The sequence below is a fragment of the Entelurus aequoreus genome, linkage group LG07, assembly GCF_033978785.1.
Source record: "Entelurus aequoreus isolate RoL-2023_Sb linkage group LG07, RoL_Eaeq_v1.1, whole genome shotgun sequence".
NCBI lineage: Eukaryota > Metazoa > Chordata > Actinopteri > Syngnathiformes > Syngnathidae > Entelurus > Entelurus aequoreus.
Window position 1 is genome coordinate 15,903,392 of NC_084737.1, and position 16,438 is coordinate 15,919,829.

Sequence of the window (16,438 nt, forward strand, 5' to 3'; positions counted from 1 at the left end):
TTGGTCGAGTAGCTTCTTGACACGGCCAGTCAATACTTATTCATAGGAAAATAAATAAAGCAATAAAAAAGCAATACAGAAATGAAAAAATAAATAAAAAATACAAAAATGTGTGGACAACCATTATAATAAAAACACATTTTTAAAAATTGCTGTATTTATTTTCCTATGACTCTGTACTGAGTCTTTGATTTATTTTGTACAAATGTTCTATTTTGTCTATTTGTGCACTTTCATTTTTGAAGTTGTTGTCGATTTATTATGTCAAATCGATTGACCACAGCTGTGACTATTTAAGTGCATCACTTCCTGTGGAAAATTACACACTGACAAAGACATTGTAGAAACCGGTCTGTGTTTGGTAGCGCCTGTGCAGTTTGTACTAGAATTATTTGAAGGACACAAGTGTTTGTCTTAGTCTGAAAAAACAATAATAATAATAAAAAGAGTACAAAAATAAAAATAAAAAATATATAAAAACAAACAAATTCCCTTGTGGATCACTAACGCTTGTCTAAGTCTAAAAAAAAATATATATATATATATATAAAAAGATAAAAAAATTCCCTTGTGTATCATTAAAGTTTGTATAAAGCTAAAAAAAATTCAAATTTTTATTTAAAAAATACAAAAAAATTAAATAAAAAAATATGTTTCCTTTGTGGATCATAAAAGTTTGTGTAAGTCTAAAAAAAAAAAAAAAACCATTAAAATAAAAATAAAAAAAATTATAAAAACAAACAATTTCCCTTGTGGATCACTAACGTTTGTCTAAGTCTAAAAAAAAAAATTATAAAATTTTAAAAAATTCCCTTGTGGATCATTAAAGTTTGTATAAGGCTAAAAAAAATTAAAATTTTTATTTAAAAAAAAAAAAAAAATTAAATAAAAAAATATGTTTCCTTTGTGGATCATAAAAGTTTGTGTAAGTCTAAAAAAAATAAAAAATAAACATTAAAATAAAAATTTAAAAATTATAAAAACAAACAATTTCCCTTGTGGACCACTAACGTTTGTCTAAGTCTAAAAAAAAAAGAAAATTATAAAAAGAAAAAAAATTCCCTCTTGGGTCATTAAAGTTTGTGTAAGGCTAAAAAAAAATTTAATTTGTATTTAAAAAATACAACAACAAAAAATACTAAAAATGTTTCCCTTGAGGATCATAAAAGTTAGTGAGTCTAAAAAAACCAAAAACATTAAAATAAAAATAAAACAAATACAAAAAAACAATTTCCCTTGTGGATCATAAAAGTTTGTCCAAGTCTAAGTCTTGCTGGCCTCGCTTTTTCTTTATGTTAATATTTTATACCTTGTCCAAAATGTTTGTGCTGTCAATTTATAGTATTGATACTTCACTACTGGCGTGAACGATAATAAAATGTACGGTATGGTAGAAAAAAAAGTGAACTATTGGAAAATCCCGACTTAATTGAGTGCATGTAAACACACTTGAGTTTCTTCAGGGACATTTTATTGAACAACAACCACTTCACAGTCATCAAAGTCAAATAAATATTTCTCTTGACATGAACATTTACAGTACTCCCTTCAATAAACAGATAAATATCACGTTAGAAATACAGCAACAAACACAAACACTACGGCCAATAAACACAATTTGTATATTTTATATTTATTTTCCTCCTTTAACATCTACTTGTGTTAAAGACTCAGACATCTAAAGGGTGTTCAACGATGATGAAACCAGGAATTAGTCGGTCTGGGGCACGGAGATGGCCGGCCCCTTGGGGTCGTCAAAGCGGTCCATGGTGTGCAGCTGCATGATCATGTGCAGGCCGTAGGTCAGCACTAGGACCATGAGGAGACTGGTCATCAGGCCCATCCAGATGCCCGGGGAGAAGAAGCCGGCGCAGTCCGAGGCGTAGGAGAACTCGCCTCCCTTCACGTTGAAGCCTTGGATCTGCGAGTGAAACACGGCACGTCGGTAAATACCATGCCGGCCTGAGGTATAAACGCTCCTACCTGGAAGTCTTCGAAGGAGACCCTCCACTGGTTGGCCGGGTCTTTGGGCGAGCGCGGCACCAGCTGCGGCCATTGGAAGCTGGTGACGGACTGGCAGCGGTAGGAGTACTCGGCGGGGGCGTAGATGCTCCTGCTGCCGTTGAAGGTGGCCTTGGTGCTGTCGTACTCCAGCTCCACCAAGTCCAGCGTGAACCAGCTCCGGGCCGACACCTTGTAGTGGCGCTGGCTCAGGGACAAGCTGCACACACACGTGGGCAACGAGGTCAGCTCCAAAAGCAGTCCCAGGTCAGAGAGTTTGCGCTTTGAATTGAAGCTTATTCTTTAGACACGTTTTACCAGGGCTGGGGGATAAAAGGATATCAACATAGACACGCAATCGATATCAATCAATCAATCAATCAATGTTTATTTATATAGCCCTAAATTACAAGTGTCTCAAAGGGCTGTACAAGCCACAACGACATCCTCGGTACAGAGCCCACATACGGGCAAGGAAAACTCACCCTAGTGGGACGTCAATGTGAATGACTATGAGAAACCTTGGAAAGGACCGCATATGTGGGTAACCCCCCCGCCCCCCTCTAGGGGAGACCGAAAGCAATGGATGTCGAGTGGGTCTGACATATTATTGTGAAAGTCCAACACATCAGCGAAAGTCTAGTCCATAGTAGGGCCAGCAGGAACCATCCCGAGCGGAGACGGGTCAGCAGTGTAGAGATGTCCCAAAACGATGGACAGGCTAACGGTCCACCGCAGGTTGGGAGCAGAGTAGAAAAGAAAAGAAAAGAAACGGCAGATCAACTGGTCTAAAAAGGGAGTCTATTTAAAGGCTAGAGTATACAAATGAGTTTTAAGATGAGACTTAAATGCTTCTACTGAGGTAGCATCTCTAACTTTTACCGGGAGGGCATTCCAGAGTATTGGAGCCCAAATAGAAAACGCTCTATAGCCCGCAGACTTTTTTTTGGCTCTGGGAATCACTAATAAGCCGGAGTTCTTTGAACGCAGATTTCTTGCCGGGACATATGGTACAATACAATCGGCAAGATAGGCAGGAGCTTGACCGTGTAGTATTTTATACGTAAGTAGTAAAACCTTAAAGTCGCATCTTAGGTGCACAGGAAGCCAGTGCAAGTGAGCCAGTATAGGCGTAATATGATCAAACTTTCTTGTTTTTGTCAAAAGTCTAGCAGCCGCATTTTGTACCATCTGTAATCTTTTAATTCTAGACATAGGGAGGCCCGAAAACAAAACGTTACAGTAATCGAGACGAGACGTAACGAACGCATGGATAATGATCTCAGCATCGCTTGTGGACAAAATGGAACGAATTTTAGCGATATTACGGAGATGAAAGAAGGCCGTTTTAGTAACACTCTTAATGTGTGACTCAAACGAGAGAGTTGGGTCGAAGATAATACCCAGATTCTTTACAGAGTCACCTTGTTTAATTATTTGGTTGTCAAATGTTAAGGTGGTATTATTAAATAGATGTTGGTGTCTAGCAGGACCGATAATCAGCATTTCCGTTTTCTTAGCGTTGAGTTGCAAAAAGTTAGCGGACATCCATTGTTTAATTTCATTAAGACACGCCTCCAGCTGACTACAATCCGGCGTGTTGGTCAGCTTTAGGGGCATGTAGAGTTGGGTGTCATCAGCATAACAGTGAAAGCTAACACCGTATTTGCGTATGATGTCACCTAGCGGCAGCATGTAAATACTAAAGAGTGCAGGGCCAAGAACCGAACCCTGGGGAACTCCGCACGTTACCTTAACATAGTCCGAGGTCACATTGTTATGGGAGACACACTGCATCCTGTCAGTAAGATAAGAGTTAAACCAAGATAAGGCTAAGTCTGTCATCCCAATACCCGTTTTGATACGCTCTAATAAAATATTATGATCAACAGTATCGAAAGCGGCGCTAAGATCAAGAAGCAGCAACATAGATGACGCATCAGAATCCATCGTTAGCAATAGATCATTAGTCATTTTTGCGAGGGCTGTCTCCGTAGAGTGATTTGCCCTGAAACCGGATTGAAAAGGTTCACAGAGATTGTTAGACGCTAAGTGTTCATTTAGCTGCTGTGCGACAATTTTTTAGAGGATTTTCGAAATAAACGGAAGGTGGGACACCGGCCGGTAGTTTACCAGGAGATCAGGATCGAGGTTAGGTCTTTTGAGTAGAGGATGAATAACCGCTTTTTTGAATGCTAGGGGAACAGTGCCAGAGGAAAGTGATAAGTTTATAATATTTAACACTGATGGACCTAATAATACAAAAAGCTCCTTGATAAGTTTCCCAGGAATTGGGTCAAGTAAACATGTTGTTTGTTTTGTCCCATTTACACATTTTGACAATTCCTCCAATGTTATTTCATCAAAGAGGGAGAAACTATTTTGGAGGGCAGTGTCTGTCGTATATACAGTCGTATTTGTGTTAATAGAACCCAGTTGTAGCTGGGATGCGTTGTCTTTAATCTCTTTTCTAATGACTTCAATTTTCTTATTAAAGAAATTCATAAAGTCATCTGCTGTGTGGGTGGAGCTACTGGGAGGAGTCCCTTGTTGGGTTAGCGATGCTACTGTACTAAACAGAAATTTAGGATCATTTTTGTTGAGGTGGATGAGATTTGAGTAATATTTAGCTTTAGCTGAGGTAAGCATGCGTTTATAAGTTATTAAACTATCACACCATGCTTGATGGAAAACCTCAAGTTTAGTCGCACGCCATTTGCGTTCCAGCTTTCTACATGATAATTTCTGGGCTTTAGTTTCTTCTGTAAACCATGGGGTACGCCTTTTAGGGGCCCTTTTTAGCTTTAGCGGTGCTACACTATCAATGGTGTCGCGCAGGGCGTCGTTAAAGTTGTTAGTGAGGCTATCAATAGAGCCCACATAATTTGGGAATGGTGCCATTACCGAAGGCAGTAGGTCAGTAAGAGTCGTCGTTGTGGCAGCATTAATGTTGCGGCTGCTATAGTAGTTATTATTATTATTATTAGTTTGTTGACAATGAGTCAGAACTTCGAATTTTATAAGGTAATGATCGGACATTACTTTAGTGTACGGGAGTATCGTAACTTTAGAGGTGGTGACACCCCTGACAAGCACCAGATCTATCGTATTACCGTTGCGATGCGTGGGTTCATTTATTATTTGTGTAAGACCACAGCTATCAATTATAGTCTGGAGCGCCACGCATGGAGGGTCCGATGGGGTATTCATATGGATATTAAAGTCCCCCATTATGATTATATTGTCGGCGTGCGTCACTAGATCAGCAACAAACTCTGAGAATTCACTGATGAAGTCCGAATAGGGCCCAGGGGGGCAGTAGATAACAGCCAGGTGGAGAGGCAGCGGTGTGACAAACCTCAAAGTGAGCACCTCAAACGAGTTATATTTATTATTTAGGTTAGGTGTAAGATTATAGTTTTCATTGTATATTAGTGCGACACCCCCTCCCCTTTTAAGAGGTCGGGCAACATGTGTATTGGTATAGTTGTGAGGAGATGCCTCATTTAGCGCAAAAAAATTGTCTGGTTTGAGCCAGGTCTCGGCGAGACCAACGACGTCAAGTTTGTTGTCTCTAATGACTTCATTAACTAATAACGTTTTGGAAGATAATGATCTTATGTTTAAAAAGCCCATATTATAGGTAGTGGGCTGTTTTGAGGATTGTTTGTTGAAATTATCCGAAGTAGCAATATTAATAATGTTGCGTTTATTATGCGTATTGCACTTTAAATAGTTTCGACCATATCTAGGAATTGATACGACGGGGATATTCAGATTGTTTGCTTGATGTTGCGATAAACTGAACGCATCATAGTTAGCTACCTCAGTACAATGTATGTCTGCCTCTGACACGGTCACAAAAGAAAAAACATTATGTGAGTTGTGTTTTATTCTAAGAGAATTGCTATGTGTGCAGGGATTATCCAGCCTGACGCCGGCTGGTTCTAGTTTAAATGGCTTCTTACCCGGAGACTCCACGCTTCTTTGGTTAGCTTTTCTCTTTGTTGTTAGCCCCGCTCGGCATCCCCGCTTCTGCTTCCGCTCGCACCGCTTACGTCATCTCCATTGGCGGTCACCGCTAGCACTTGACTCCGCTGCTACAAAGGCCGCTCGATGTAGCCCGCGAAGTATTCCCATGCTAGCGAGGAGGTCCACCGTACATGCATCTTTCAGTCTATAACGACCCGATCCATCCACATCCAGAATTGTCTGTCGGTCGTATGTGATCACAGAGTGTTCACGCTTTGAGCCAGCCATGAAATTGACAGAAATGACGGGTGTTTTTTGCCAAATCGCTCTACACTCCCAAGAGCATTAGCGAGCCGCAGCATAGCCATAGCCATGCGCCGCAGATAGACACAATCCATATCAATAAAAACTAACAGCTATCAAGTTTGGTGTTGGTCATTGTGGTGATGTTTGATGAATACTTGGGCGTACTGTGCAACTGTACTTTAGTTTTTCCCATTTTTGTGTTATTTACATTTCTCCAGTACCCCAAAAACCAGCAGGGTTTCCCACACATTCATTTATTTGTGGCGGCCCGCCACGGAAGAATTACGTCCGCCACAAATAAAATTTAAAAAAAATAAATAAATAAAAAATAAAAAATAAACTTTTTTTTTTTTTGTCCTCTCCAGCTTCTCAGGCAAATCATATAGTAGATGTAGATGCCCATATCGGCTGTTCAGATTTACTTTACAAAAGAGAAGTGTAGGATACTTCTCTTGTTGCCTTATTTGTATTTGACTTTATTAAATGTATTTATATTAGAAACACAACATGTGTATATAACAAAGGGTGCAAAGTCTGCAGGCAGTAGGAAACACATGGTTAAGTGTAGGGAGTAAAACTGATGGCAGTCTAAAGTTCAAGATTTTTGGAGCTCTTTGTTCAGTGGATCAGATGTTTGATGAAGCCCTGTGTCTATCTACCACCACTACTGTTTTCTGTTTATTTGTTACTGACTGTGGCAGGACACCTCTGCCACTGTTTCACTTTATGTTGCTGGTAAATAATATGGTTGTAGTAGTAGGTTAAAGTTAAATTATTTAGTATGCACTAATCAAAGGGGCAGAGCTTTAAGAGACATTTTAGCTTTTATATTTTATAAGATATATTTTTTGTAAGAACCACAATTAATAAATATATGAATAACTTGTTGTTCAAATCTGTATATAAATATGTACATAAAGTGTTGTAATTATATTGTAAAATGGATGGATGGATGGACGTATAAACAAAACTCCAACCATCCATCCATCTTCTTCCGCTTATCCGAGGTCGGGTCGCGGGGGCAGCAGCTTAAGCAGGGAAGCCCAGACTTCCCTCTCCCCAGCCACTTCGTCCAGCTCCTCCCGGGGGATCCCGAGGCGTTCCCAGGCCAGCCGGGAGACATAGTCTTCCCAACGTGTCCTGGGTCTTCTCCGTGGCCTCCTACCGGTCGGACGTGCCCTAAACACCTCCCTAGGGAGGCGTTCGGGTGGCATCCTGACCAGATGCCCGAACCACCTCATCTGGCTCCTCTCGATGTGGAGGAGCAGCGGCTTTACTTTGAGCTCCCCCCAGATGGCAAAGCTTCTCACCCTATCTCTAAGAGAGAGCCCCGCCACCCGGCGGAGGAAACTCATTTCGGCCGCTTGTACCCGTGATCTTGTCCTTTCGGTCATAACCCAAAGCTCATGACCATAGGTGAGGATGGGAACGTAGATCGACCGGTAAATTGAGAGCTTTGCCTTCCGGCTCAGCTCCTTCTTCACCACAACGGATCGATACAGCGTCCACATTACTGAAGACGCCGCACCGATCCGCCTGTCGATCTCACGATCCACTCTTCCCTCACTCGTGAACAAGACTCCGAGGTACTTGAACTCCTCCACTTGGGGCAGAGTCTCCTCCGCAACCCGGAGATGGCACTCCACCCTTTTCCGGGCGAGAACCATGGATTCGGACTTGGAGGTGCTGGTTCTCATCCCAGTCGCTTCACACTCAGCTGCGAACCGATCCAGCGAGAGCTGAAGATCCTGGCCAGATGAAGCCATCAGGACCACATCATCTGCAAAAAGCAGAGACCTAATCCTGCAGCCACCAAACCAGATCCCCTCAACGCCTTGACTGCGCCTAGAAATTCTGTCCATAAAATTTATGAACAGAATCGGTGACAAAGGGCAGCCTTGGCGGAGTCCAACCCTCACTGGAAACGTGTCCGACTTACTGCCGGCAATGCGGACCAAACTCTGGCACTGATCATACAGGGAGCAGACCGCCACAATCAGACAGTCCGATACCTCATACTCTCTGAGCACTCCCAACAGGACTTCCCGAGGGACACGGTCGAATGCCTTCTCCGAGTCCACAAAACACATGTAGACTGGTTGGGCAAACTCCCATGCACCCTCAAGGACCCTGCCGAGAGTATAAAGCTGGTCCACAGTTCCACGACCAGGACGAAAAACACACTGTTCCTCCTGAATCCGAGGTTCAACTATCCGGCGTAGCCTCCTCTCCAGAATAGACCTTACCGGGAAGGCTGAGGAGTGTGATCCCACGATAGTTAGAACACACCCTCCGGTTCCCCTTCTTAAAGAGAGGAACCACCACCCCGGTCTGCCAATCCAGAGGTACCGCCCCCGATGTCCACGCGATGCTGCAGAGTCTTGTCAACCAAGACAGCCCCACAGCATCCAGAGCCTTAAGGAACTCCGGGCGGATCTCATCCACCCCCGGGGCCTTGCCACCGAGGAGCTTTTTAACTACCTCAGCAACCTCAGCCCCAGAAATAGGAGAGCCCACCACAGATTCCCCAGGCCCTGCTTCCTCATTGGAAGACGTGTTGGTGGGATTGAGGAGGTCTTCGAAGTATTCCCTCCACCGATCCACAACATCCGCAGTCGAGGTCAGTAGAACACCATCCTCACCATACACGGTGTTGATAGTGCACTGCTTCCCCTTCCTGAGGCGGCGGATGGTGGTCTAGAATCGCTTCGAAGCCGTCCGGAAGTCGTTTTCCATGGCTTTCCCGAACTCCTCCCATGTCCGAGTTTTTGCCTCCGCGACCGCCGAAGCCGCACACCGCTTGGCCTGTCGGTACCTGTCCGCTGCCTCAGGAGTCCTATGAGCCAAAAGAACCCGATAGGACTCCTTCTTCAGCTTGACGGCATCCCTCACCGCCGGTGTCCACCAACAGGTTCTAGGATTACCGCCACGACAGGCACCAACTACCTTGCGGCCACAGCTCCAATCAGCCGCCTCGACAATAGAGGCGCGGAACATGGTCCATTCGGACTCAATGTCCAGCACCTCCCTCGTGACATGTTCAAAGTTCTTCCGGAGGTGGGAATTGAAACTCTCTCTGACAGGAGACTCTGCCAGACGTTCCCAGCAAACCCTCACAATGCGTTTGGGCCTGCCAGGTCTGTCCGGCATCCTCCCCCACCATCGCAGCCAACTCACCACCAGGTGGTGATCGGTAGAAAGCTCCGCCCCTCTCTTCACCCGAGTGTCCAAAACATGAGGCCGCAAATCCGACGACACAACCACAAAGTCGATCATGGAACTGCGGCCTAGGGTGTCCTGGTGCCAAGTGCACATATGGACACCCTTATGTTTGAACATGGTGTTCGTTATGGACAATCTGTGACGGGCACAAAAGTCCAATAAGAAAACACCGCTCGGGTTCAGATCCGGGCAGCCATTCTTCCCAATCACGCCTCTCCAGGTTTCACTGTCGCTGCCAACATGAGCCAACATAAACAAAACTGTTATTATTAATTGGTAAGTATACATTTTTTGAGCCTTTTTAGAGAAAATCATATCATTGTAGTAAATTATGCAAATCACTCGATGATGTCATGGTGACCACGCCCATAGCCACGCCCCCACCGCCACAGGTATCTTGGCAGTTTATGGGAAACACTGTGGGGGGAGGTGTTTGTTATGCGCGATTAATTTGTGGCATATTAAATATATAAGCCTGGTTGTGTTGTGGCTAATAGAGTATATATATGTCTTGTGTTTATTTACTGTTTTAGTCATTCCCAGCTGAATATCAGGTCCCACCCGCCTCTCACAGCATCTTCCCTATCTGAATCGCTTCCACTGCCCTCTAATCCTTCACTCTCACTTTCCTCATCCACAAATCTTTCATCCTCGCTCAAATTAATGGGGTAATCGTTGCTTTCTCGGTCCGAATCGCTCTCGCTGCTGGCGTCCATGATTGAAAACAATGTGCAGATGTGAGGAGCTCCACAACCTGCGACGTCACGCTACTTCCGGTAAAGGCAAGGCTTTTTTTTATCAGCGACCAAAAGTTGCAAACTTTATCGTCGATGTTCTCTACTAAATCCTTTCAGCAAAAATATGGCAATATCGCGAAATGATCATGTATGACACATAGAATGGACCTGTTATCCTCGTTTAAATAAGAAAATCTCATTTCAGGAGGCCTTTAATTCGTTGAATTATAAAGTGTCATTTACAGCACCTGTAGCAAGAGCACAGGTGAAATTGATTGGACAAATGTGGGGTTGAGAGACTACTGTTGGATGTACATGGAAAGAAGACCTTTTTGCAATAAAGTTATTTTTTGGAGAAACTTAAGTTGGATTCGGAACGGCCTTCGGTTTAGAACCTGGGAAATCTTGGAAAGGTCGTTACGCAGTGTTTTCCATGCTGGTGTTGACGTTTCCCTTCTGCTTTGATAGCTGAGGGGATTATAATCAGAGGAAGGTTACGATTCAAATAATGTTTCAAATATTTTTCTCCTGCTGCTTGTTTTCCATAGGTCATCAAAAATACAATAACTATTGATATCGAGCAACAGTTTTCAGCCGTATCCTCCAGCCCTACTTTTAATGGCGGTCTTGTTACAAATGTTAACTTGAGGATTTAAAACATTCCCTGGACATGAAATAAATGTAACAGATTATTACGACATATTCCTATTGTGTTCCACTTCTGCCGTGCGTGTTGAGAAGACTCACAGGAGTTTGAAGTTGCGGTGGCCGAGAACGTTCTCGTAGTTGAGCACCAGCCTGCCAAGAATCAAACACGACAAAATAATATTAAATGGCAAAGTCACACTTGTTGACGTGGACGTCACTTAGTTGTAGAGACTTCTAGAATGTTTGTGGCATGAGTGATGTTCTCCGGGGGTCTTTATCTAACAAGCTCAGACTCACCAGTCTTATGTTTCAAATATATATTGTCACTAATAACCAGAGTTGTAGGATGTCTCTGCTGTGCCAAGAAGGTGAAGGCAAACACCATGGAAGATATGAAGAAAGAGAAGACGTAGAAGAAGGTGAAGGTAAACACAAAGGTAAAGAAGACAGAAGAAGTAGAAGAAATAGAAGAAGAAGAAGACATAGGTAAACAAAAAGTGAAGAAAAAAAAAGAAGCCGAAGGTAAACAAAAAGGTAAAGAAGACGGAATAAGTAGAAGAATAAGAAGTAGAAGAAAAAGAAGAATAAGAAGAAACCGAAGTAGAAGAAGAAAAAGAAGGTGATGAAGAGGGTGAAGAAGATGATGAAGAAGGTGGTGAAGAAGAAGGCGAAGGTAAACAAAAAGTGAAGAAGAAGGCAAAGAAGAAGAAGGTGAAGATAAACAAAAGGTGAAGAAAAGGATGAAGGCAAAGAAGAAGAAGAAGAAGAAGGCATAGGTAAACAAAAGGTGAAGAAGAAAAAGAAGAAGAAGAAAAAGAAGAAGAAAGGAGAAGGAGAAGGAGAAGAAGAAGGCATATGTAAACAAAAGGTGAAGAAGAAAAAGAAGAAGAAGAAGAAGAAGGCATAGATAAACAAAAGGTGAATAAAAAGAAGAAAGTGAAGAAGAAAGTGAAGAAGAAGGCATAGGTAAACAAAAGGTGAAGAAAAAGAAGAAGAAGAAGGCGGCATAGGTAAGCAAAAGGTGAAGAAGAAAAACAAGAAGGTGAACAAGAAGAAGGCATAGGTAAACAAAAGGTGAAGAAGAAAAAGAAGAAGGTGAAGAAGAAGAAGAAGAAGAAGAAGAAGAAGAAGAAGAAGAAGAAGAAGAAGAAGAAGAAGAAGAAGAAGAAGGCGTAGGTAAACAAAAGGTGAAGAAGAAAAAGAAGGCGAAGAAGAAGAAGAGGAAGAAGGCATATGTAAACAAAAAAGTGAAGAAGAAGGTGAAGAAGAAGCAGAAGAAGAAGAAGGCGTAGGTAAACAAAAGGTGAAGAAGAAAAAAAAGAAGGTGAAGAAGAAGGCGAAGAAGAAGAAATAAGAAGAAAAAGAAGATGTGAAGAAGAAGAAGAAGAAGAAGAAGAAGAAGGCATAGGTAAACAAAAGGTGAAGAAGAAGAAGGCATAGGTAAACCAAAGGTGACGAAGAAGATGAAGGCATAGGTAAACCAAAGGTGAAGAAGAAGATGAAGGCATAGGTAAACAAAAGGTGAAGAAGAAAAAGAAGAAAATGGTAAACAAAAGGTGAATAAGAAAAAGATGAAGGCAAAAGCAAACTAAAGGTGAAGAAGAAAAAGAAAGCAAAGGTAAACAAAAAGTGAAGAAGGTGAAGAAAAAAAAGGTGAAGTAGAAGAGGGCAAAGATGAACAAAATATGAAAGTGAAGAAGGTGAAGAAGAAGAAGGTGAACAAGGTGGTGAAGTAGTAGAAGAAGGTGAAGAAGAAGGTGAAAAAGGTGGTGAAGGAGAAGAATAAAGTGAAGAAGAAGAAGGTGAACAAGGTGGTGAAGGAGAAGAAGAAGGTGAAGAAGAAGAATGTGAAAAATGTGGTGAAGGAGAAGAAGGTGAGGAAGAAGAATGTGAAAAGGGTGGTGGAGGAGAAGAAGGTGAAGAAAAAGAAGGTGAAAAGTTGGTGAAGAAGAAGAATGTGAAAAAGGTGGTGAAGGTGAAGAAGAAGGTCAAAAAAGTGGTTAAGGAGAAGAATAAGAAGGTGAACAAGGTGGTGAAAGAGAAGAAGAAGGTGAAGAAGAAGAATGTGAAAATGTGAAAAAGGTGGTGAAGGAGAAGAAGGTGAAGAAAAAGAAGGTGAAAAGGGTGGTGAAGGAGAGGAAGAATGTGAAAAGGGTGGTGAAGGTGAAGAAGGTGAAGAAGACAAAGTAGAAGTAGAAGAAGAAAAAGTAGAAGTAGAAGAAGACAAAGTAGAAGAAGCAGAAGACAAAATAAAAGTAGAAGAAGAAAACGAAGAACAAGTAGAAGAAGAAGACAAAGTAGAAGTCGAAGAAGAAGAAAAAGTTGAGTTTGAGTTTGAGTTTATTTCGAACATGCAAGCAAAAAAAAGTAGTAGAAGAAGACAAAGTAGAAGAAAAAGACGAAGTAGAAGAAGACGACGTAGAAGAAGAAGAAGAAAAAGTAGAAGTAGAAAAAGAAGAAAAAGTAGACGTAGAAGAAGACAAAGTAGAAGAAGAATAAGACAAAGTAAAAGTAGAAGACAAGTAGAAGTAGAAGAAGAAGACAAAGTAAAAGTAGAAGACAAGTAGAAGTAGAAGAAGAAGACAGAGTAAAAGTAGAAAAAGAAGAAAAAGTAGATGTAGAGGTAGACAAAGTAGAAGAAGAATAAGACAAAGTAAAAGTAGAAGACAAGTAGAAGTAGAAGTAGAAGAAGAAGACAAAGTAAAAGTAGAAAAAGAAGAAAAAGTAGATGTAGAAGAAGACAAAGTAGAAAAAGAAAAAGTAGAAGGAAAAGGTAAACACAAAGTAAAATTTTTAAGGTAAATAGGAAGGTGAAGGTAAACAAAAAGTAACATTTTTAAGGTAAATTGGAAGATGAAGGTAAACAAAAATTAACATTTTTAAGGTAAATAGGAAGGCGAAGGTAAACAAAAAGTAACATTTTTAAGGTAAACATAAGAAGAAAACAAGATAAGAGGGTGAAGGTAAACCGTTTGAAAAAAGAAAATTAAAAGGTAAACAAGAAAGCAAAAGATGAAGAAAAACAAGGAAAAATGTGAAGAACGCGGAGGTAGATAAAAGGTGATATAGAAAGTGGAGAAAAAGGTGAAGCATAGGTAAACAAAAGAAGAAGAAGCTACAATACCGTGCTTTGGTTTTGTCACAAGTTGATCCATCAAGTTTGGGTCTGACGCCCTCGCCAAAGGTGGATGGAGTCAGGTCATGTGACTCCCAGCGGCCGCTGCGCAGGATGCTGACTGACAGGCCTTGAGCCCACAGCAGGATGCAGGCGTTGTCACCTTCCTGCACGCGCAGACAAAGACAGTTCAAACTGCTGTCATGTCGCACATTATTTCAACAACCATGTTGTTTTTACACCTTAATGTTTCTTGTATGAAACTTAGTTACGTTAAAAAGGCCGCCTCTACAGTTATTAAAGATGATCCATGGCCACAGCTTGACCCCGGAACGGATTATTTCTAAACATAAAAAAAGATGTATCCCACTGGTGCACTATGCAGTGGCTCCCTCTAGTGGTGAAGTTGGGAGACTACACGCTTATGTCAAGGATTTCATTCCTGTGTTGAGGCACAAAGTGAACATGTGACCTGCTGTGTCGCTAAACCAGGAAATAAAAGCAACAAATAAATAATAAGGGAAGTGTTAGAGCACCTTGAACTCCACTGGAGCGTGGATTCCAGCCCTGTCCTTCATTTTGCGCTGCCTCTCCCGCTCCCTTTCTCGATCCCTGTATCCACCTCGGGCCTGCAGGAGCGAGCGGCCTCCTCCCAGAGCTGCTTCCATGACGGCCGATGGCGCCCCCTGCAGTCAGGTGACACGCACACACCTAACGTTTCCTTTACACGTCAGTCTTTGTAGATCAGGTTCTTATACCGATATTGGAGCCTTGAGTATTAACCCATACGTATACTGAATGGGTAAAATATCAGCAGGAATCATACAAACGTGTAATATTTTGTATTAAAGAATTTTACAAAAGGTTTGATCAGGTGAAAAGAGTCAAACAGAACAATGAAAAACACTAACCTATTTACAAAACCCAAAACCAGTGAATTTGCCACGTTGTGTAAATGGTGAATAAAAGCAGAATACAAGGATTTGCAAATCATTTTCAACTTATATTCAATTGAATAGACTGCAAAGACAAGATATTTAATGTTCCAACTGAGAAACTTTTTTTTTTTTTTTTTTTGAAAATATTAGCTCATTTGGAATTTGTTTAAAAAAACCTGGCCAAAGTGGCAAAAAAGACTGAGAATGCTCATCAAACACTTATTTGGAACATCCCACAAGTGGACAGGCTAATTGGGAACAGGTCGGTGGGCATGATTGGGTATAAAAGCAGCTTCCATGAAATGCTCAGTCATTCACAAACAAGGATGGGGCGAGGGTCACCACTTTGTCAACAAATGCGTGAGCAAATTGTTGAACAGTTTAAGAACAACATTTCTCAACCAGCTATTGCAAGGAATTTAGAGATTTCACCATATACGGTCCGCAATATCATCAAAAGGTTCAGAGAATCTGGAGAAATCACTGCACGTAAGCGGAAGGGCCGAAAACCAACATTGAATGCCCGTGACCTTTGATCCCAGCAGGACTGCATCAAAAACCGACATCAGTGTGTAGACCAGACCTGGGAAAATTAAGGCCCGGGGGCCACATGCGGCCCGTTGAGCTTTTCAATCTGGCCCGCCGGACATTCCCAAATAATTTTTTCAGATCTTTAAAATGGAAAGTGTAGCTGCCATTACGATGTGCAGTGATGTTTTCAAATGACCGTAAGTCTTGAACTATACAAAGTATTTCAATGGTTAGAATATGCGCTTTTGCATGATATACTAGTTACTATGGTAATGTAATTAGTTACTATGGTGATCTAATTAGTTATTATGGTAATCTAAGTCACAGCAGCTCAGACGAGGCACCAAGCAGTGTGGGTGGGGAGCGTTTCCACAGAGTGTTTCTAGAGTGCCCTGAAATGCGGATGTCAGGGACTGACGCAGAAGGAGATTTTTACAACAAAGTTCTACAAGAAAAATGATATTATATCAGATTGTAGGTGGGTTTTTTTACCCTTCGCATTCATATTTCGCCATTGCGGATGGAGAGGGGGTGTGAGAAGTAAAAGTGGAGTGACGCTTATATGTTGTCAATATTCAGTGTTTTATCGTTCATAGTTAATATTGTAAATCCCACAATCTTTATATTCATGTAAATTCTGGGTGTCTCATTCAGTAGAAAATTTAAAATTTCATTCCGTTTCCTAAGGCAGTTTGTCATAACGTTTTTAGCATTCAATCTGACATTGTGAGTTTTTGTATTAGTGTTCCTAAAAATAGGACCCAAACACACACATTAAATGATAAATGATAAATGGGTTATACTTGTATAGCGCTTTTCTACCTTCAAGGTACTCAAAGCGCATTGACAGTATTTCCACATTTACCCATTCACACACACATTCACACACTGATGGCGGGAGCTGCCATGCAAGGCGCTAACCAGCAGCCATCAGAGGCAAAGGGTGAAGTGTCTTGCCCAAGGACACA

The 16,438-nt window shown here is 41.6% G+C and overlaps 1 protein-coding gene across 1 annotated transcript in view; it reads right to left on the reverse strand.

The window, feature by feature from the left end:
* Positions 1–1,454: 1,454 nt before the first annotated feature.
* Positions 1,455–16,438, reverse strand: part of atp6ap1a (ATPase H+ transporting accessory protein 1a) — a 29,166-nt gene continuing 14,182 nt past the window's right edge. Inside the window, exons 7-11 of the mRNA XM_062052690.1 lie at positions 14,538–14,687; positions 14,011–14,168; positions 10,986–11,036; positions 1,984–2,221; positions 1,455–1,921 (exon numbers count right to left, since the gene is read on the reverse strand). Of these exons, the coding sequence (XP_061908674.1) occupies positions 1,712–1,921; positions 1,984–2,221; positions 10,986–11,036; positions 14,011–14,168; positions 14,538–14,687 (807 nt within the window). The 3' untranslated portion in view covers positions 1,455–1,711. The remainder of the gene's footprint in view (positions 1,922–1,983; positions 2,222–10,985; positions 11,037–14,010; positions 14,169–14,537; positions 14,688–16,438) is intronic.